The 22814-nt window shown below is 43.1% G+C and overlaps 1 protein-coding gene across 1 annotated transcript; it reads right to left on the bottom strand.

The window, feature by feature from the left end:
• Positions 1-19244: 19244 nt before the first annotated feature.
• On the bottom strand, positions 19245-21404 carry LOC146542330 (uncharacterized). Its single transcript, XM_085214095.1, has 4 exons — positions 21398-21404; positions 19695-20588; positions 19525-19596; positions 19245-19426 (listed from the first exon to the last, which is right to left on the bottom strand). Exons 1-4 carry the CDS (start codon positions 21402-21404, stop codon positions 19245-19247), a joined length of 1155 nt encoding a protein of 384 aa, XP_085070221.1.
• Between the last annotated feature and the right edge of the window lie 1410 nt (positions 21405-22814).

Genomic DNA, 22814 nt, shown 5'->3' with positions numbered 1-22814 from the left:
TTTACTACTGGTGCAAAATTCTTTCATTTTGAAAACTGCTATCTTCTTTCTGTGCACTGTGGTCCTTGCTGAAATTTAATTCTGTCAGTTGAGTTGTACAGAGGTGTAGTGGAAAATCTGATCCAAACTTTGTAAATTAGTAGGCAATGTTGTCCTTGGATAAGAGAATTCAGAAGTCAGTACTCTCAGTAACATCAGTTCACATATAATTCCATGCAACTACTCATTGCCTAACCACACAATTCTAATGTTGAAGCTATTCTTTGTACCTAGTGTTATGTGAGACTTGTCAATTCTGTCATTACAAATGCAGAGCAAGTCCAGATATATTCATAATATCTCTAAGCCTCCCTACATAAGTCCTTCCACTCTTAATCCTGCTATTGATGACACTCACTTGTCTCAGGGGTCGGTCTTGGGACTGGGGCTCTTCAACATCTTCATCAGTGACACAGACGATGGCATCAAGTGCACCCTCAGCAAGTCTGCAGATGACACCAAGCTGAGTGGTGCTGTCAAGACATTGGAAGGAGGGGAAGCCATCCAGAGGGACCTGGACAGGCTGGAGAAGTGGGCCCATGAAAACCTAATGAGGTTCAACAAGGCTAAGTGCAAGGTGCTGCACTTGGGTCAGGGCAATCCCAGGTATTTATACAAATTGGGGAAGATCTCCTTGAGAGCAGCCCTGTGGAGAAGGACTTGAGGATCCTGGTGGATGAGGAGCTGGACATGAACCAGCAGTGTGTGCTTGCAGCCCAGAAGGCCAACTCTGTTCTGGGCTGTATTCAAAAAGGGGTGGCCAGCAGGGAGAGGGAGGTGATTGTCCCCCTCTACTCGGCTCTTGTGAGGCCCCATCTACAGCACTGCGTCCAGGCCTGGTGCCCCCAGTACAGGAAGGATGTGGAGCTCTTGGAATGGTTCCAGAGGAGGGCCACTAAGATGATCAGAGGGCTGGAGCACCTCTCCTATGAGGAAAGGTTGAGGGAACTGAGCTTGTTTAGCTTGGAGAAGAGAAGGTTCTGGGGAGACTTCATTGTGGCCTTCCAGTACTTGAATGGAGTGTATGAAATAGGAGGGGGCATGACTGTTTACGCATGTGGATAGAGATAGGGAGAATGGTTTTAAAGTGAGACAGAGGAGGTTTAGGTTAGATATTAGGAAGAAGTTTTTCACCCAGAGGGTGGTGACACAATGGAACAGATTGCCCAGAGAGGTTGTGGATGCCCCATCCCTGGAGGTATTCAAGGCCAGGCTGGATGTGGCAGCCTGGTCTGGTGGCTGGCAACCCTGCACATAGCAGGGGGGTTGAAAGTAGGTGATCATTGTGGTCCTTTTCAACCCAAGTCATTTTATGATTCTAGGATTCTATGATGATTCTCATTTCTTACTAGAAAACATGCCATTGATACCATGGTAGAATGTTTACAATTATTTTAAGTTAACAAAACTTTTCTTGAACAAGTCCCTGCCCATGGAAGAAAGAACCTCAACTACACCTTAGGAAAAGGTACATACAAGAAAAGTTTCCCCTCTTTTTACTTGAGAGAAAAAGCTGTAACACATCTCCACATCCAGGATGCCCAAATTTGAAAAAATACGTTTTCATATACATTTAAATGCAGGATATTGTAATTTTAGCCAATCCAAAATTTCTTCTCACTTCACTACATGTGCTCACAGATTGCCTTTTTAAGTTATTCTGGCTGTTCTTTATTATTAGCACTTGAGGTAGCATTCAGAGGCAGACAGTATTTACACGCAGGGTTGAGGCTGCACTTCTGACAAGAATCTGATTTCTGAGCACAGGTTTCTTCAGATGTATATTTCTCACAACTAAATCTAAATCCTTTGAACCATTTTTCTGGTGACCATCTTTTATCCTTGACAAATTAGGAATATTTTTAGTCACTTCTTCTCAATAGGATTAAAACTAGCTGTAGAGTCACAGGGCCAGAGTACTGAAGTGATACATTAGTTCAGAGAACTGCATTCAGGCAGAAATTCCTCTTTTAATCAAATGTCCGTACATTCAAGGTGTTGGATTTGTTTTGTTTTGTTTATTTTGAAATGTTTTGTACTGACCTCAAACTTTGTTACTTAACAGAGGTATCAGTGTTACAAAGAAAACTTTAACTCTAGTTTGCCATAACCAAAAATAACTCTTGTTAAGGATAAGACATTGCCCATACAGTTTGGTGTTAGTGGACAGATTCAGGTGGTTAAGTGGCCATCTATTGCACTAATTACATGATAATCTAAATATTATGTTTCTTCTCTTTCTTTGATCACATATTAAAGAGTTTGTTATCCCTATTCAGAAAGTGACTATCTCCATATATTTAATTCCACATTATTACAGAAGGTACAGATTATACCAGAATTACACCAAGCAAGCTTGCTAGCATTTGCTGCATTAGAATTCAGTAAATGTATGAAGCACATTTTAGTAACTAGATTCTTTTACTTACAAGGTAAGCTCAGTACTCTATGAGTCTAGAAAAAGTAAGGTCCATCCCAAGTTCTGAATGTGCTAATGACCTTGTAAACTCCTACTTCATATGGACTTTTGCTACAAGTAATAAAACCAATATTCCACACTGCTTTACATTTTGCATTTCACTTGGATCAAATGAGAGAAAACAACCCTGAGGTTTGACAGTATTAAATTCCACATATCTTTTCTACAGCTGCAATTAAAAGAGGAGTTAATATACACATAGCATTCAAATAATTATAGATCAAAATCAAGCCCAATCCTCTAAAAACATGATTATGTCCAGGAACCTTGTGACACCACGGCTATGAGACGCACAGTTAAATATGTTGTTTTGTGCCGCTAGGTCCAGTCTTCTGCATCTGTAAGCACAATATCAAACCATGTATTTCATAAACCAAGCTTGGTGTTAAAAACAGCATACTTTCTTTGCCTGGCATGAACTGTCCATAGATTACACATAACTAGTGCCTTCAGCTATGTATCTGCTCTGTCAGTTGAAAATACCTTTATATACCACAAGCTTAAGTCTTGTTTTTCACGGTCATACATACAAATATTGCAGCAATTTCATTCTCCTTGGCTTTTTCCTAGTGATGAGTTTTGATGCATATTCCATATCTGTATAAGCACATTATTTCTATTATTTGATCTCCCCCTATCATTATTCACTTTCATTCTTTCTGCCAAAATATCCTAGCCAGGGCTAATGTGACATTTTTGCAAACTTCATTATTTCTGACGAATAATCAGTGATAATGAGTTCTATGAAGCCTGTTAAGAGAAATCATCATAATCTTGGGAGCTGCTGAAAAGTGGACATGGCTTATACATCTTCCACAGTTAAGTTTATTTTGTCATTTAAAAAATATCATTTCAGTTGTTTTTACATTTGTCACTTAAATGAATTGTAGTCCCACAGTTCGCTCTATATTGACAAATCAGATCAGGTAACGAAAGCTTTTAGCATGAAACTATTAGAATTACCAAGGCAGAAGACATAGTGGTACAATGGCTGAATCACTCATATCTTTGGCAGGTACTGACTGGGTCTTTACCTCAAAAGTGAGTACCTGAAATAGACCAGAAGAGATTTTATAGTAATAGGTTAGGTTTCATTTCACTAGAAGTTATAACAGGTAATTGTTTTAGACTACAGAAGACAGTTAAAAAATAAAAAATGATTTTAAAATATCTCCCTCCTACCACTATGCCTTTGCAGAGAACATCTTTTCTTCCAAATTTGTTCTCAGTCTTTGCTCACTGACTACAAACTGTATCTCAGGTTTCTTCTAATCTTGCACAGTCTTTCTAGGACCTTAGGAAGCATCTTTCTTTCACCATTAGAGATCATTCCAACAGGGTTATGTCCAAAGCCCATCCTGCCTTTGAGACTAGTCTAAGATATATGTCCTTATAAAAAAATACCGCAATGGGGTAAGAATATGGTGATGGTTCCCCTGTTGTGATGAAAAGTACATACCCTACATATTCCCCAAGCTACAAGCATAGGTAGCCAGGACTTCCAGAAATAGCTTCCAGATACTTAGTAAAATCAATAGATTTTTCTGATGTGAACTTGAACTCTTGAACCTTATAATAAACTTCCAGGTTTATGACTTCCTGGAACAGTGGAGTATTAAGGTTTAACCACACATGCAAAGATCTATGTTTTGTTTTGTTCTGTTTCCTGAAGATTTCAAGCTCTATTTAGTGGCTTCTGTGAGAATGGAATACTGAAAGAGACAGTGAACTATTGATCTGTGTTCTATTCTTCTTTTGTTGTCTCTTTCAAAGCCAAAACATTGGCATACTTTGCTATTCCTTGTAAAGGAACGTTATTTCAAACCTCGATTAGTTGCTATTGTTATTTTTTTTTCTTTTTTTTTTTTTCTCTGCTCTATTACAGACATTCTAAGGACATATTACATACAAGATGGAGAGAACCATAACATATTATCTGTTCTAGTTTCTACTTTTCCCCAATCATTTCTGACACTACTTTTGCTTTTTATCTGCTAGTGAGCACAAAGCTGAGTTTATGACAGTTTTCTGAAAATCTCAGTCTCACCTGAGTGGTAATGGTCTGCTCAGATAATGTTATATACCAGACTGTCAACGGTTTACGGGCTGGTTCGGCCCGGTTCCGTGACTAGAAGGGCGGAGGGATCCGCGGATCCGCGCCCCCGGAAAAAAAGAAAATAAGGGACCCCGAAATAATTGAAAACAGTGGCAACAATCTGAGGTAAAACAAAGTAATTTACTAAATATGGAATCAACAGAATTTTATAAGGAGAGAGAATGTGAAATTGATGGTGGATCGGCCTTACCACAACACTGAGATGAGAAGCGCAGGCAGAGAAGCGCAGGCAGAGAAGCGCAAGCGAAGCAGTGCAGGCAAAGAAGAGAGCATCAGGTGACCTTGCCGGGAGTTATATCTCCTCGCTGACCGCAAAGCCCCCTGGGGAAACGTAGCTGCTCTTCTCCTCTGGACAGGCACCCGGAACTTGAGCATCAGCAGTCAAACCCCCAGTGCATTGCATGATGTTATGATGTGGAATACCGATAATGAAAAATCATGAAACCATGACACAGACTCAAATTGTTTTTATCTGCATGCATCACTTCACAATTACTTACACTGAATTTCATCAGTGTTACTGCCATTCACAGTGCCTTCTAAAATTCACACAATGTTCTTCTGTGTCGATTCTCATGTATCACTACAAAACTGTCAGTTTGTCATTCATTCTCTTTTCTAGATCAACTAAGCTAAACAACACAGAAACCTGTTGAACTCTGTTAGAGATGTTTATGCACACTCTTTAATCTTTTATATATTCAAATATATTTATATTTACTTTATTCCAGACCTACCTACTTACAATCTTCAAAAGTGGGCCCATAATCTTGAAAAATGGGCCCACAGGCACCTGATGAAGTTCAACAAAGCCAAGTGCAAGGTGCAGCTCTTGGGCTGGGGCACTCCCAAAGGTGTGAACAGACCGAGAAAAGAACTCATTGAGAACAGCCTTGTAAAGAAGGATGTGGGGGTTCTGGTGGATGGAAAACTGGTCATGAACTAGTACACTTGCAGCCGAGAAGGCCAACTGTGTCATGGACTGTAACAAGAGTGGTGGCCAGAAGGTCAAGGGAGGTGACTGTCCCTCTCTGCCCTCTCTACTTTGCCCTCATGAGGCCACATTTAGAGTATTGCATCCAGGTCTGGAGTCCCAGCACAATAAAGTTGTGGATCTCTTGGAATGGGTCCAGAGGAAGGCCACAGCAATGCTCAGAGGGCTGGAACACCTCTCCTATAGTGAGCAGCAGCCTTCCAGTACATAAAGTGAGCTTATAAACAGAAGGGGGGCTGACATTTTATGTAATGTGATGGTGATAGGAGGATAGGAGAGATTTAGGTTGGATGTTAGGAGGAAATGTTTTACTCTGTGTAGTGAGGCATTAGAACAGGTAACCAAGAGGAGTTATGGATGCCCCATCTATGGAGACATTCAAGGCTCGGTTGGATAGAGCCCTGGAGAGCCAAATCTGGAAGGTGGCAACCATGCACATTGGGGGGTTGGAGCTTGATGATTTTAAGGACTCTACCAGCCTACATCAGTCTATGATTCTATGATAAGTTTTGGGTGAACTAAGAAAAACCTTTCGAAAAATCCGGATTGACTGCATTGACTAGGTAACCTATTTTCAATTCATTACCAAGTTTCAAGAGAAAAACAAGCAAACCAAAATCATCTCATAGATTTACACAGTAATATTTCCTTCTACAAGGCCATGTTAATTCTTTTGATGTGCGCTTAGCCCCATGTGATAACCTAGGTTTATTCTTCAGTTAATAAGATTTGAGGGTGGTCAACAGTTTGGCTGGACAACACTTTCTTTGACCTCTCCCACACCTCTTTCACAACTGCCAGTACTTCAGTTTCCTTCCTGTTATTTAGTATCAAAGAAATTTGGTACAATAGGTTGTGCACTACAATCATTGCTCACGTTTTTTTCCCCTTTCTTAAATGCCTTTAGATCTACTGAGCAAATTACATGTTATCTAAGGAATATTGTTAGCATTTACCTTGGCCAAGTATTGCTCCAGATCAGTCAGGCAGCATCTGCTTGTCCAGCAGTATTCATATTTCTTTGCCTACAGTCATCACCTTGCCCTTTGGAAGCTTCTCTTCCCCCAGGTATGCTCAGATGCTCCCTGGGAATGAAGAATTGCCTCTTCACTCACAGATATCCACCTGCTCCAATCATGCTCAGTTTCGCCTTGAATACTGTTTACATAAAATAAATCATAAGCAAAAAGTTTGCTGCTCAATTACAGATATTATTCAGAGTTCTTAATCATCCAAGGAAGTTATTTGGGAAGACGTAACAAAGTAGGGAAGTTACGTGAAAGTGACCTAATTCTTTCATATTAGTCCAGCAGACTGAGCAAACTGGAACAAGAACAACACCAAGTTCTCTCTAATTGGATACACTGACTTTTTTGGTTTTCTATATTATCTCACCCACGCTTCAAATTGTGTATTGCTAAACAATAGAGAACTTCTCCCCTTGGCTCTGCATCTCATCTCATTGGAATAATTTCAAGTATTGAAACACTACTAGCTATATGTATTTACATGCCAAGTATAAAGGATGCCTACTCCAAAAGTAATGTTTCCTACTTTAATTTGTTGGCCAAAAATGTCACTAGAAGTAGATGTTCAACCTTCCTGCCAATATTCTGTTACATTTTGTTGCTGTGTGACAGATGGCAGCTGAGGGGCAGTCTGACAAAATGGCGTCTGACACAGAAATGCATATGAACCAAAAGGTTGAATTCTTCCATGAAATAAAAATGGCACCCACAGACATTCATTGATACTTGCTGAACTTTTTATGGATACAAGCACAGTGAGGCAGTGGGTAGTGCGTTTCAGCAGTGGTGACAGTGACTTGATAGACAAGCCACATTCTGTTTGGCAGTGCAGAATTTTACAAGTGCAGTATGCAGGCTGTTGTTTGTCACTAGTGACGTATGCATATCTTTGCAAGCACTCATTTGTAGTCACACGTTATATCTCCCTGAACAAGCTGGGAAATGTGCTAGATGAATGTACTAAAAATTAAGGGAAGGAATTGATGAGAAATGGCACTGAGATTCATAAGCGTTGTGCTATCCAAATGGCACAGACATTAAGCATAGATAAATATCACAGAATCACAGAATTGTAGGGGATGGGAAGGACCTCTAGAGATCACCAAATCCAACCCCCCTGCCTAAGCAAGCTCCCTGCAGTATGTTGCACAGGTAGGCATCCAGATGGGTCTTGAATATCTCCAGAGAAGGAGACTCCACAACCCCTCTGGGCAGCCTGTTCCAGTTCTCCATCACTCTTTGTGAAGAATTTTCTTCGCATACTGATCTGAAACTTTCTATGCTCAAGTTCATGGCCATTTCCTCTTGTCCTGTCCCCACAGACCACTAAAAAGATGTTGTCCATGTTGCTTTGACTCTTACACTTAAGATGTTCATAAACATTAATAAGATCCCCTCTCAGTCTTCTTTTCTCAAGGCTGAACATACCCAGTTCACTCAGCCTTTCCTCATGGAAAAGATGCTCCAGGCTCTTTATCATCTTTCTGGCTCTCCATTAGACTCTTTCCCAAGAGAACCCTGCCTTTTTTGCAACAGGGAGCCCAGAACTGGATGCAGTACACCAGTTGAGGCCTGACCAAGGCAGAGTAGATCACCTCTCTTGACCTGCTGGCCTTTCAATGCACCCCACAATCCCATTGGCCCTCTTTCCCACCAGGGCAGACTGCTGGCTCATGGCCAACCTGTAATCCACCAGGATCTCTAGGTCCTCCTCCACAGAGCTCTTCTCCAGGAGAATATAATATCCAAATCTATAATCAGCTTTTTGGATAAATATGAGTTTTAGATTTCCATGTGATATCTATCCCTCTACTTAGTGGAGGGATTAGGTTTTTGCTGGAGAACAAACCGGAGTTCAGAATGGTTGCTAAAGACAATAACTTCAATCTGAAGATGAGAGTTAAAACAAACAAACAAAAAAGCATATGCAGTTATGCCAAAGCAAACAATATTAGAATAGAGAGGATCAGGTATCATTTAACAACATCTTTCTGATGCAAGGAAGGCAGGGTCCATGCTGGGAGGCAGAAATGAAAACAGAACAACCAAGTATCCTTTTATTTCACTGCAAATGCCGTGACCTTGCTAAAATACTATACTTTGAATTCCACACTTTCACAAAGATACAAATGGACTGATGACAGTTCAGGAACAAGAGTTAGGATGTTAGGTTTATATTATTTTGCTTACAAAAATTGAAGATTAGTTGAATTTGGGATTGTTTAGCCCAGACAGAAAGACTACAGGGGAGATAGTTAGAACAATGTTCAGATTCATAGAAGGCCATTGTAAAGAAGATGGTTAGTTCTCCTACTTGTCAGTTCTGTATAAGACATATTAAGTTTAAATCATGACCAGGCAGACTGACATTAGACATTATGAAACATTTTTAGCATTAAGGGTAGAAAAGCCTGAAACTGACCTATGGAGGTCTTGAAAGCAATTCAAGAAGCACCTGTAATGAAATACACAATCTCTTTAGATCTGTTTAAGCGTTCTCAATCTGCATTTACTTTCCTAAAGACAGTGACTTCAGCCAAAAACAAGCTTAAAATTCAGGTTGACTGATTCTATATAAAACTTTACACAGCATACATTTTTTCTTTATATCACTATGTCAAGATCATAATTCCAACCCCAACTCTCTCAAAGAGCTGCAGTAAGTAAAAATCTTTCTTTCTGATGCCAGTAAGAAGGTCTCATTGGATTTGTTACCCTAATCATTTTCTGTATACCCACTTCTTCTAATAAATCATAAAACATTCTTCCATGTATTGTCTTACACGATTCACTTCATTTGGTGATTTCATTATGGCTGATTTTATAAAACCAAGTTTGACAATGGAAAAAATATGTTTTGATAGTAGATTAAACATGATTTTGGAGTTAAGTTCCCATTGAGTTGTTGATATGCAGTTAGCAAATATAATGAATGAATTGAAATTTTCGTGATGATTCAAAGCATTTATCTCAGCTGAGAATTACTGTAGTCAAAGAAAGCATGCCCACATAATACAGGTTTTAGGGTAAGTTTCTCAGTAGAAAAAAGGGTTTCAGTTCAAAGTTGCACTGGTGGTCCAGCCACCTACTTAACTTACAATTCAGCCCAGAAATCACAGAACCTAGCCCTGTGCTTTTGAGGTAGTCTGTTGTATTTCCACAGGTGTATTCAAACAAATCCATGTTCCCTTTCCTGGTAGATAAGCTGCCTTCTTTCTGTAGGCAGTGTACTCCCTTCTTTTGTGCTTGATCTGAGCTATGTTGTCAGATTGAAGCAGATGCAGAGCAAGGCTGGGAATGTCTTCAGTCACTGATGTTAGTTTCAATGTGTGCTTCTCTATTCTGTGTAGAATCATAAAATCACAGAATTGTAAATCCTTAGAGCTGGAAGGGACCTTTAAAGGTCCTCTAGTCCAATTCCTCTGTGAAGAACAGGGACATTCACAGTTAGAACAGGTTGCTCAGGGTGTGATTTAAACTTGTCTTGAAAGTCTCCAGAGATGGGGCATCCACCACCTCTAAGCAACATATTTCAGTGCCTCACCTCTTTTACTTCACAAGACTTTTTCCTTATATTTAATCTAAACCTACCCTCTTTAAGCTTGAAACCATTTCCCCTTCTCCAATGACCAGAGACCCTGCTAGAAAGTGGTCACTACAAAATGTAATGAAGACCAGCAGTCTGATGCCTAAGGTAGACATCACCAGGAACTGAAAGATGTGTTACAGTGGACCTACCCACATTGCCTTGCAACTCATGTTTTTCCTATATAAGAAGCAAGAAGATGTTCTGTGGCTACCAATTCCTAATAGTCTCTACTCAAAAAATTAAACTAAACATTAAATTTATCTAAACGCTAAAATTAACTAAAAAATTGTCACTGAACACTGTCTCTTCTAAAGTCATTTCACTGAAAATAAACTTGCTTGTGCAGCATTTCCTTATCTATTTCTGTGTTATTTCTGTATTAGTTTAGAAAGAAAAGTGAATGACTTCTTCAACAGTGGCTTAAAGAGCAATGTATCTGACTTAGAGAAGAGGGCAGACTCTTCTCTAGTTCATGAAAAACAAAGAGGAAGAGAAATCCAGACAAATTAAGAAAATATGAGGAGAAAAGATCTTCATGAAAATAAAACTGCATGTATCCCCTTTCTAAAAACAAAACAAACAAACAAAGAACAACAAACAGATGAGGATCTCACAAAATCAAGAGCAGCTAACTGTTAACAAATTTCACTAACCTGCAAAAATCATCTCTATAATGCTTAGGTTCAATTTGATTCTGACATTTTCAGCGTATGTGAAAAATAACAGTTCTCAGTGTTGGTTGATTCCCCTTTTGTCATAATTTTCGTAGTAGTGTGAAACCACTGGCATTGAGGGAGCCCCACTGTTCTGAGACTGCAGCAGCAAGAGCTGCTTAGGTGCCGGTACCAGTATTTGACAATTCCTCTCATATTCTGGTGAGTAAATGCTCTGGCAAGAAGGAATTTGATGGTAGTGCCATAGCTCTTCAGATATCCCCACTTGAAAAAAACCTTGAAAGTCAGGGGCAACTCCACTACGTGCAGAATAATCCATCCACTCACAAGACCTTCCCTCAGGACCAAGCAAGAATTTGTTGTTTGTTTTGGCAGTGTAGAAAGGATAGATGACCGCTTCAGTCTCACTGTAGGTCATCTCAGCTATAAGGCCCTTGCTCATTCGTTCCTGAAACATAAAAATTAGATCAATTTTGGCACAGTTGGGAAGAACTGTGTGAATTCCTGTGTTTTGCGAATTAAAGTTGTAATTTCCCCTGGCAGCATCCTCAACCACTAATACACAAATAAAAGCCTCATATACTGGGAGGTACTATCTGTTTTTGGTATGGGACTACAGAAATCTGTAAAAGTCTCTTGAACTGCTCTTAGAACCTCAGCCAAGATGATTCATAGATTCTCTGTATTTATTCTGGGCTTCTTAATGTTGTGTATCTAGGCCTTATTTGAAATCTAAACTAAACTAGGTATGGGAGTTCATTAAGTAAGTAGTCTAAAGCTTCAGTTTCTATCCAGCCACAAAAATGCTGATGCAGAAATCAATTTTGCTATTCTTCTTGAAAGAATAGCCATATAACTGCAGCACTAAGGGCTGCTATTAGAGTGCATTTTTTCAGTTATATTTTTTCAGTATTAGAATTTGTGTTTCTTTCAATTAACTTTTGACTTATGATCACACAGTACAATTTATCATTTATAAATAGAAGTAGTTGTTATTCATTACTAAACAATTAAATATGAATTAGTTGTAAATAATTTATAAGGAGCCTTTAAGAGTTATCTCACACAAGTAGAAGCAGCAATTAAATCTTGTATTTATTACAGGGAATCTAAAATGAAACTGGCTGTAGCATCTGTCAAGTACTCTAGAAATGAATTTAGACATCAGTGACTCTTAAAGGTCTGGCGTTTTTAAGGTCTCTGTAATAGTGAACTAGAGCTACAAAGGTCTTTGAATATTTCTAGTTTCTTCCTGAAAACAATTAGCCATTTTTATGCATTTACTGGAGCTGAATGTCCAGCTGCACTACTGAAAATTTTGTATGCAACCACACACTTTCCTGATCAGATTATCTAAATCTTGGAGTGCATTTCCATAGTAGTGAGCAAGGCAGATCACACTTATTTAAGAACAAATATTTCAGATTACACAACACAACGCTATGAAAGTTCCTTGATGAGGTGCATGTCATACAGTTCCCATAGACATGCATAACACAGTCATCTTAAACTTGGACACCTCTGTAAATGGGGGAAGGCACAGTGGCTTTGCAGTGTTCTCAGGGATCCTGCTATGCCTGCTCTCACTCCTTGCAACACAGCACATGTCTGTCAGAATCCTATCTGCATTACACATCAAGGCTAGCATAGTCCCAAGGTTTCTCTTGCAGCATAAAGAGAAAATCCGTGGCCCAGATGAACATACAGGAGTTCATGCTGACAGATTCTGCTATTACAACACCAGTCACTTGAGAAAGTCCCAGCAGGGCAAGTCTGTAGTGCTCTGAAGCACAGTTAATACATTCAGCTTGTCCTTTCCAGTGCTGCTACTCTTCTTCCTCAGGTGCACAGTTTTGACCACCAGATCAACAATGAAAAGTTGTGGGACTGGGATATGGGAGTATTTTTCACTTTGCTTTTGCTGCGTTGACACATACGGACTAACTCCTAACTCGGTTCAGTGTGAGAGGAAAACTCACATCCTCTGGTGAAGATGATGGGGTTCTCCTTGTTAATAGCGTACAGAGCTTCATCAAAACACAACAAACACTTTAAAAAATCTCTCTGCCATCAGCCTATCTTGCTCTGTTACACATAGCAGGAGAGCCACTTAACAGAGCTTTGAGTGCCTTATCTTGGTGCTGCAACTGCGCTGATGCATCTTATCATCTCTGCTCTTGGGGATGAAGAGGAGATGTTTGTTTGTCAGTTTATGAATCTCAATGCTGAGAAGTCTTTTTTTTTTTCTTATGGATTCAGTCCAGATGCATCCTATAAATCATAGATTGGGCACCTGAGGTTTAAAGCATTTTGAAAACTCAGTGCTATAATGCTAGTGGCCTTCCGCTCTAACGGAATATGCACTTTTGAAATCTTATTTATAAACATCAAAGCAAACTTTGAAATGTCAAATTCCCTACTAGAAATTCAAGATACTCACCGAGTTTCACAAATGCCACTGATGATTCCTTTACTTCTGAGCAAGCTGCAATTTTCTTAGCGAGGTATCAGATTTGAAGGATTATTTAGCTTCAGTATTATTTACAAGGACTTACAAAGCCCCTAGCTAAGGACAAATTTCCATATTACCTGCTGCTGTACTGCTTTCTTATTTCCTCTCATTATTTGGGAGAACAAATAAACAAAAATACTTTAGAATTCTAGGCTGAAAAAAACAATGGACAAATTGTCAAATGGGGTGAATGTGTTCTGCGAGGGAAGGTACGTTCCATTTGTCTTTTTTTACTGCAGACGCAGCCAGATTTATGGCTCTGAACCTCCCCCTCGTGATAAATTTCACAGATGTATTTGGCTATTGCAAGTGTCTGAACAAGCCTCATTATTTTAGGAAGGCTACTCTGGTAATGCAAAGAACCACAGAATGTAAATTTTGTTTCTGTAAAGTTAGAATGAGAAGGCGTTTAATATTTCAAATATTTCCCAGCGGCCAGCTCTTTCTCCTGTTTCCTCGCCTTTCACACAGCTGAAGAGATTCATCTTCTCCAGTTACAGACTGAAATGTGAAGGAGCTGACCCCAAAGCAGCTGATAGCCCTTTAGTTACAGCACCTGACAAGAAAATGGGGCATTAAAATTAAGTTTTCTAAAAGGAGTGTTGTATTTTGGTGCCCACAGGCATTGGCTCTCATCACCATGTGACTGATGGTACACAAGTCTCTTCCTGTTTCTCCAGTTTTGACCAGAAATCACATCCCAGGCTCAACAGAATTTTTGAGCGCTGCCCAACTCCCCTCTCGGCCCCCCCAGCCCCTGACAAACTAACATCATCTGTGAAAACTGTCAGACTTTGCAAACTCTTAATCTGTGATGAAAACCCCCTGAGAATAAGCTTCCAATCATTTCTATCAGGTATTCACAGCAGGACACCCTGAAACCACAGTGTGTCCACAGCGTGTCACACATCAAAACACCTCTCTGCCCCCTTATCAGCTAAATTGTTCTGGATGTGCTGGAGAAGACTGCTGTTGAGCACTCTTCTATTTGAAGTACTTACAGGAGCTAACAGTTGACAAGCATCACATTTACTGTTGCTCAGACGCAAACTAGGCCTCACTATGGGTGGCAAGCGTGCCTGTGGAGCCCCATGCAGTGCCATTGGTTTTTTAATGACCTGCAGTGACAAATCCAGGCCGAGACAAAATGGAAGTAAACAGTGACAAAAGCAAAAGGATGGACGCAGGCTGTTAAGCATTTCTGCTCATGGTACCATGCTGAAGGTTTTCTACTGCAAAACACTCTATTTTTATGTGCTCTCTGACTTTTCTGTTTCACTCACTGCAAGTGATAACATTTCAAATCCATTTGTTTTTACTATCTTTGCTTCTGCACTTTAGTACCATTCAGTGCTCAGTCTCTATTAGCTGCCTTTAACATAAATGCAAAGTTGTCATACCACAATTAAGCATTTTCATAGCTTTTTCCCAGCAATCTTCCTTCAGATATCACAATTTCCATACAAATAGTGAGTTTAGAGAAATTGGGCATTTGTTATTTTATCTGGCCAACCGGTGGTCACTTATGCAAATGTTTCATATCTTTGTATCAACCTTCAGCCTCATTTTAAGCCAGCTTCTGTGCTACCATGGGGATTTAAGCCTGTAATTTTAATTTGCTCTACAGCAAAGCCATGTTTCTGCAGCTGCCACCAAGCCAGGTAGAAATTTTCTTACATCAGAGTAAAGAATGCAGTCTTCTCTTTATATAGATTAAAATATATATAGGAAAGAAAAAAGAAAAAGTAACAATAACAACAACAACAACAAAAAAAAAACAACCCTGGAAAAGGCTGTTGTATCAGTGAATTAGAATAACTAATTGTCAACTATAATATTCTTTTCATGGAATAACTCATCAATGTAAAGCCAAATGAGTATCAAGTAAAAAAATGCCTTAATCTATAGTCAGTTCATATATGTAGCTGTTTGGACTGAAGCAGAACTTGCAAGGTGGTGGGTAAGTGGTGGAAAGGCTGACGTGAAAAGGCACTTTTTTCTCCCCTTACTCACACAGAGTATTCAAGGCTCAAAAGATATGGAGCTAATAACAACGGAAACTGACAGGACTTCTGTTTGTTCAACAAATTCTGTACAATCTGTGGCAGATCTTAGTTGTTGCCTTGTGTGCTATAGCTATATTAAAAAACAACAACAACAACAACAACAACAAAATGTGGATTACAGAATTGACTGTTCACAAAAATGTTTATTATTATTTTTTCTAGGTACAGTTTGAATTTTTAATGAAATACCTAACAGTTCTTTATTTTGAAGTTTACTTCAGGATGTATTTCAGCTTGTTTTTTCTTATTTCTACTTTTAGAAAACTCTGTCATCTCCATGAACAATTTTTTTAGTAAAAAAAAAGAATTTCTATGAACAGCATCTCAGGGAAAGACCTTAATTTTCACTCAATGCTTCTCATTCAGACATTTATTGCTGACATCTAACTTATGCTTTCAGTTGTAGACAAATCTCTTTTACACTTGCATGTTATTTTCTTGCAAATATTACTTAAAAATTATTGATTTTCTGTGTTTAAATGTATACTTGTGTATCTATAAAGCGTATGTAACTAAACAAATACCATACATAATGCACGTTATATGAATATATGAAGTATTATACAAATATAAAAACTATCAATATAAACACAATGAATATATATGTATTCATATAAGATATAGATAAAATTTATACATAAAAATATATTTTCCATTCTTGCTTTTTGAGGCAGTTGAAGATTTGCTCTGTGACTGTCCAAAATTATGCTTTAATACCTGTCATATGTGTAAAAACTCTCTGCATAGTCATTTTTGTGTGTGTAAGTGACTCATTGGTTTTTTAAGCATTTTGGAAATATCTTGAGTCTGGCAGGCTCAATATAAAACCAAATTCAATTCAATTTAATTTTTAATATATCTGTATAAATCCCTGTGAGGTCCTATTATAATTCTTCCCTCCAGCATAAATACTTCCTTCTCTTTAATAAAGCTTGCAGCTGTGTTGCAAAGTCACAGATTCTAAATACTATCTCATGGTATGGTTTTAAAGTCTCTTGGGTGACTGATTGTTTCTCTCTCCCAGCTGCAAACCTGACATTATAAATGCTGACATTTCAGTGATAGATGAATCTGTACAGATCAAAACACAAGTGTGGGGCATTTCCAGTTAGCCTGCTAAATCCTAATAAAAGATTTTCTGTATCTGGAGGCACAGTTATGCATTAGTAGGCAGTTAGCTCATGGGGCAGTGCCAAGGAGGGAATTTCACAGAGGAAGAAATTTACCCTTTGTTAATGGCTGAGGTATGCTCCCCTTTCCTGCAAATTCAGTATGTTCCTTGCTGCATTCTGTTTATAAATTAACAAAAGAAATTGTTGTTTGAATGCAAGTTTTTTTCAGCGAGGATTTTATGCCAGATAAGTAGCACCTTATCTACTAAGGAGCTCCTGCTCCACTGCAGTAGGAGCTCAAACTAATTGAGAGCTGGTACTTTCATTTTGGAGATGCTGTTAATCTAGCTTTGTATATAAATACATTCACTTTGAATGCTTAATGCTTTAACATTTTTCAAATAAATAATATCAAGTATTATGACATATTATTAGATGTGTTTTTTCTTTTATTTACAGCTTACTTTGAAACAAATCATCCGTAGGTGTAAATCTGTCAGTAAAGGTAATGGAGCTACACTGATTTACAGTCTCTGATGGTCTGACCCTGAGAATTAAAATCAACTCTTGAAACGAACCATGAGGGTGTCTAGGACAAAATCTATGGGAACAGGTTCAGTAATACTGATTATTGATATTTGGTCGAACTAAGATGGACTCTACAAAAGGCAAAGAGCACGTATACCTTAGAAACCAATTCTGGTGAAATAAATGGAAAAGACCACTTGACTTTATATGTAAAGAGAAGCATGATATTTTTCTGCATTTTATTGCTTTTATTATTATTAATATCACTACTGTTATATTTTTACCAATACATGGGTTTTCACCAAGATCAGCCAAGGGATGGCTGAAAGATGGAAGAAGAGAATTTTAAGTATATTTTCATCTGTGAAGTAGAAGCGCTTTCTTAGAATGTTACAAAATTGGGTTTGTGAAAAGTCAAACTATTCGGACAAGAATCATACTCTCCACTGCTTTTTCAACTCCCCTTTAACAATTATGTCTTTTCAGAGCCAATCCGTGACATTCTTAATGTCTACCTCATCACAGAATAGAAATATCTCTCCTCTGAAATATGTCATAAATGAAGGATTAATCTTATGATTTATATATAACATAAAAATCACTAAGGTGCATTACCTACATTAGAAGACTAAAAAAAAATAATTTTCATGAAATGCAGAAAGTAATTGTGAGTCCCTAACATTGAGAAGGTTGCTGTTGTATTTTAAGTTATAAAATAACATGACACAGTTTTTCAAAGATGTGCGTGTTTCTACAACTATCTATAAGGGTGGATAGTGGAGCTATCCTATGGAGCTCTTGGAACAGGTCCAGAGGAGGGCCACTAAGATGATCAGAGGGCTGGAGCACCTCTCCTGTGAGGAAAGGCTGAGGGAACTGGGCTTGTTTAGCTTGGAGAAGAGAAGGCTCCGGTGAGACTTCATTGCGTCCTTCCAGTACTTGAAGGGAGTGTATGAAGAGGAGCGGGAAGGGCTGTTTACGAGGGTGGACAGTGACAGGACAAGGGAGAATGGTTTTAAAGTGAGACAGGGGAGGTTGAGGTTAGATATTAGGAGGAAGTTTTTCACTCAGAGGGTGGTGACGCACTGGAACAAGTTGCCCAAGGAGGTTTGTGGATGCCCCATTCCTGGAAGCATTCAAGGCCAGGCTGGACGTGGCTCTGGGCAGCCTGGTCTGGTCTGGTGGCTGGCGACCCTGCGCATAGCAGGGGGTTGGAACAAGATGATCATTGTGGTCCTTTTCAACCCAGGCCGTTCTATTGATTCTGAGCTGGACCTGTCACCAGCAGCCTCTGTGTGTGCCTGGACATCGTCCCTGGCTGCCCCTCGCGTTGCCTCCCATGCCTGGGCACTGCGTGACGCCCTGCAGCCCCATTGCTGCCCCCAGGTACCACCACCGCACCCCCCACCTTAAGGGGCTGGGAGCTGCCCCCTGGACAACGAGCACGGCCTCTGCCTCCCAGTGGGAGCTCAACAGGCCTGGCTGCTCCTGGGCACCTCCTCCGGCTGCTTCCTCTGCACTCTTCTTCAGGGGATGGCAATGGCAGGGGGTTACCGTCCCACAGCCGGACAACCCGGAGGGGGCACTGGCAGCAGTTATGGTGATGTAGGCCATCAGTGAGCAGGAGCTGACTGAGGAGGGGAGGGGATTTTGGAGGGGAGGAGTGGGGCCGGTGGGGCAGCCCTGGAACACGGCCCTTTGTGCTGCCCCGTCCTGCCCTGCAGGTGGGCACGAGGGTCTGGGGGGGCTTTGGGGCTGCACGAACGTCTGCAGGCAGAGGTGTACCAAAGTGAATACAAAACATTTGATACTTTAAAGTAATTTAATGTAATGTAACATAATTGAGCATGAAATAACATAAAATAGGATAATATAATGTCATCCAATGGAGTCCCACATTGTCCCAGTCCAAGGTGTTGTCGGTGGACAGCCCAGGTTTGGAGGGGTAGGGCTGGGGCCGGTGCTGGTGCCCCTGGAGCACTGCCGCTGCTGTGTGTGTGCTGCGGAGGCCGGCGAGGAGCCCAGGGCGACAGGAAGCCTTATTTGTTGTCTCCTGCTGCACCAGGCGGCCCGGTTTCTGCAGACGCTGAAGCCCACCCAGCTTTGCTTAGCGCCGGCGTTTCGGTTGTGAACCATCGTGGCCCTGCGGCAGCTTCCTCTTTAAGGCTTGGGTGCTGCCAGTGTGCTGCTGGTGCCCGCTGGTGGTGCAGGCGGGCGCTGGGCACTCGGCCGAGTGATCATCCACCAACAGATCATCCATGTGCGGGACCTCTGTTTTGGGTGCCACTTCTGGAAGAGGAAGAAAATCCCCACAGGGGTAATGCCAGCTTTCCCACACCCACTCGATGCAAACACCCCCCTACCGGGTCTGCTGCCCCCAGACTCACCGTTGTTCATCCAACTCAGGAGGTCATTGATGTCACTGATGTCCTCTGGGATGTTTGAGCTCGTTGTTGCTGCTGGAAAAGCAAGAACATCCCCAGTGAGGCAATGCCACCTTTTCCACAGCCACCCGGTGCAGACAGCCTGCCACCCTCTCTGCAGCCCCCAAACTCACCACCTGATTCCAGCGCTGCGGTGCTGCAGGTGAGCGGAGCCGACGTGGGATGGGGGCACACGTTGGTGGTTGCTGGGTGCCCCTGGTCCTCCGTGAGCACCACGGCATCTCCGAAGGGCTGCACCGCCTGCTCCCTGCTGACGAGCAGGGTGCAGGGCACGGGGAGCACGTGCTGCTGCACTGGCTGTCCTCGGAGGAGTGTTGAGGGGCTGGGGCTGCCGGGGGCCTGCAGCGGGCAGCTGCCTGCAGGCTTCCCATGCAACACAGCCCCAGGCCACAGCCCCATCGGCTGCTGGGGCTGCAGCGTCCCTGCTATCCCCTGGTAGCAGTGAGCAGGGGAACTGGGGGGAGGCATTCCTGGCTTCATCCCGCCAGGTAGGAGCAAGAGCAGCGGCTGCTGCCCTTCAGGTGGGAGCTGACCCACAACAGTGGGCAGCCCTCCAGGTGGGAGCTGACCCACAACAGTGGCAAACCCCCCGGGTGGGAGCTGACCCACAACTTGGGGAAACCCCCCAAGTGGGAACTGACCCACAAGTTGGGGAAACCCCCCGGGTGGGAGCTGACCCACAACTTGGGGCAACCCCCCGGGTGGGAGCTGACCCACAACAGTGGGCAACCCCCCAGGTGGGAGCTGACCCACAAGTTGGGGAAACCCCCCGGGTGGGAGCTGACCCACAAGTTGGGGAAACCCCCCAGGTGGGAGCTGACCCACAACAGTGGGCAACCCCCCAAGTGGGAGCTGACCCACAACAGTGGGCAGCTCTCCAGGTGGGAGCTGACCCACAACTTGGGGAAACCCCCTGGGTGGGAGCTGACCCACAACTTGGGGCAACCCTCCAGGTGGGAGCTGACCCACAACTTGGGGAAACCCCCCGGGTGGGAGCTGACCCACAACTTGGGGAAACCCCCCAGGTGGGAGCTGACCCACAACTTGGGGAAACCCCCCGGGTGGGAGCTGACCCACAACTTGGGGAAACCCCCCGGGTGGGAGCTGACCCACAACTTGGGGAAACCCCCCAGGTGGGAGCTGACCCACAACTTGGGGAAACCCCCCAGGTGGGAGCTGACCCACAACTTGGGGAAACCCCCGGGTGGGAGCTGACCCACAAGTTGGGGAAACCCCCCAAGTGGGAGCTGACCCACAAGTTGGGGAAACCCCCCGGGTGGGAGCTGACCCACAACAGTGGGCAACCCCCGGGTGGGAGCTGACCCACAACTTGGGGAAACCCCCCGGGTGGGAGCTGACCCACAACAGTGGGCAACCCCCCAAGTGGGAGCTGACCCACAACTTGAGGCAACCCCCCAGGTGGGAGCTGAACCATAGCTGGGGACATCCCCCCAGGTGGGAGCTGAACCACCATTAGGGGAAGCCCCCCAGGTGGGAGCTGCACTCCCTGTCCCTGGTTCCCTGGTACCCCGGGGCAGACAGAGGCCTGAGGCACCATGTAGGAGACACTGGAGACAGGGGGAGGTTGGATCGTCACAGGCACTGCTCCAGCGATGGTGGGCTGCATTGCAGCAGTGGCCGGTGGAGGCACAAAGGATCCGGGAAAATGCGCGTCGGGTGTCGGAAGCACCGTCAGCATCCACGGGGAAATTCTCTCTGTGGGGAAATGCCCAAATGGGCGCTGGGTTGAGATCTGGGGCACTGGGATCCCCTGGAGGGCCGCAGTGCCAGGAGAAGGAGGAGCCTGCTGCCTTACCTGCCATGGTAGCTCGAGAGTGGCAGTGAGGGGTTCCGTGACCGCTGGGGTCAGCGCCTCTCCCCTGAGCTCACATTGCCCCTCAGTGACCCGTACGGTCCTGTGATGTCAGAGGCATTGCTCTGCACCTGCCCCGTCACCAACACTTATGTGGCTGCTCAGTACAACCTTCCATTGTTTCCAAGGAGATTCTAAAGAGGAGGGAAATGAACTTTTTGTATGTGATGGTGACTGGACAAAGGGGGAGTGGTTCTAACGTAAAGGGGAGGAGATCTGAATTGGATGTGGGATGGGATTCCATCCCACTGTAACAATGGAACATATCCAAGTCCTCCTCATGAAATTGAATGTATATAAGTCCATTGGGCTGGGTGATATCCATCCTGGGGTTCTGAGAGAGATGGCTGATGTGGTTGCCAAGCTGCTCTCCGTCATATCTGTGAAATCTCGGCTGCTTGCTGAAGCCTCGGTGGCTTTAAAAAGGGAAACGTTGCTCCCATTTTTAAGAAAGGGTGAGGCCAGTGAGCCTAGAAAGGTCATGGAGCAAATCCTCCTAGAGGCTGTGTTAAGGCACGTACGAGACAAAGAGGTGATTCGAGACAGCCAGCATGGCTTCACCATGGGCAGATCGTGCCCGAGCAATCTGGTGGCCTTCTATGATGGAGTGACAGCTTTGGTGGATGGGGAAGGACAGTGGATGTCATCTACCTGGACTTCTGCAAGGCCTTTGACATGGTGCCTCACCACATCCTGCTCTCTAAATTGGAGAGGTGTGGATTTGAAGAATGGACTGTTGGGGGGATTAGGAATTGGCTGGCTGGACGCAGCCAAAGGGTTGTGATCAATGGTTCTGTGTCAGGGTGGAGGCTGGTCGCAAGCGGTGTCCCTCAGGGGAGCGGTGCTCTTCAACATCTTCATCAGCGACACAGACGGTGGCATCGAGTGCACCCTCAGCAAGTCTGCAGGTGACACCAAGCTGAGTGGTGCAGTCAAGACATTGGAAGGAGGGGAAGCCATCCAGAGGGACCTGGACAGGCTGGAGAAGTGGCCCATGAAAACCTAATGAGGTTCAATAGGGCCAAGTGCAAGGTGCTGCACTTGGGTCAGGGCAATCCCAGGTATTTACACAGACTGGAAGAAGATCTCCTTGAGAGCAGCCCTGCGGAGAAGGACTTGGGGGTCCTGGTGGATGAGGAGCTGGACATGAGCCAGCAGTGTGCGCTTGCAGCCCAGAAGGCCAACTGTGTTGGCCAGCAGGCAGAGGGAGGTGATTGATTGTCCCCCTCTGCTCGGCTCTTGTGAGGCCCATCAGGATACTGCGTCCAGGCCTCGGGCCCCTATGGAGCTCTTGGAACAGGTCCAGAGGAGGGCCACTAAGATGATCAGAGGGCTGGAGCACCTCTCCTGTGAGGAAAGG

The sequence above is a fragment of the Meleagris gallopavo genome, chromosome Z (genome assembly GCF_905368555.1).
Source record: "Meleagris gallopavo chromosome Z, MGAL_WU_HG_1.1, whole genome shotgun sequence".
Lineage (NCBI taxonomy): Eukaryota > Metazoa > Chordata > Aves > Galliformes > Phasianidae > Meleagris > Meleagris gallopavo.
This window is presented reverse-complemented; position numbering and strand designations above follow the sequence as displayed.

Excerpts from the sequence above, each read along its gene's own strand:
- LOC146542330 (XM_085214095.1), bottom strand. Across the intron at positions 19,597-19,694 it reads CGCAGCGCTGGAATCAGGTG|CAGCAACAACGAGCTCAAAC; the intron begins GTGAGTTTGGGG and ends TTGCTTTTCCAG. Across the intron at positions 19,427-19,524 it reads CCTGAGTTGGATGAACAACG|AAGTGGCACCCAAAACAGAG; the intron begins GTGAGTCTGGGG and ends TTCCTCTTCCAG.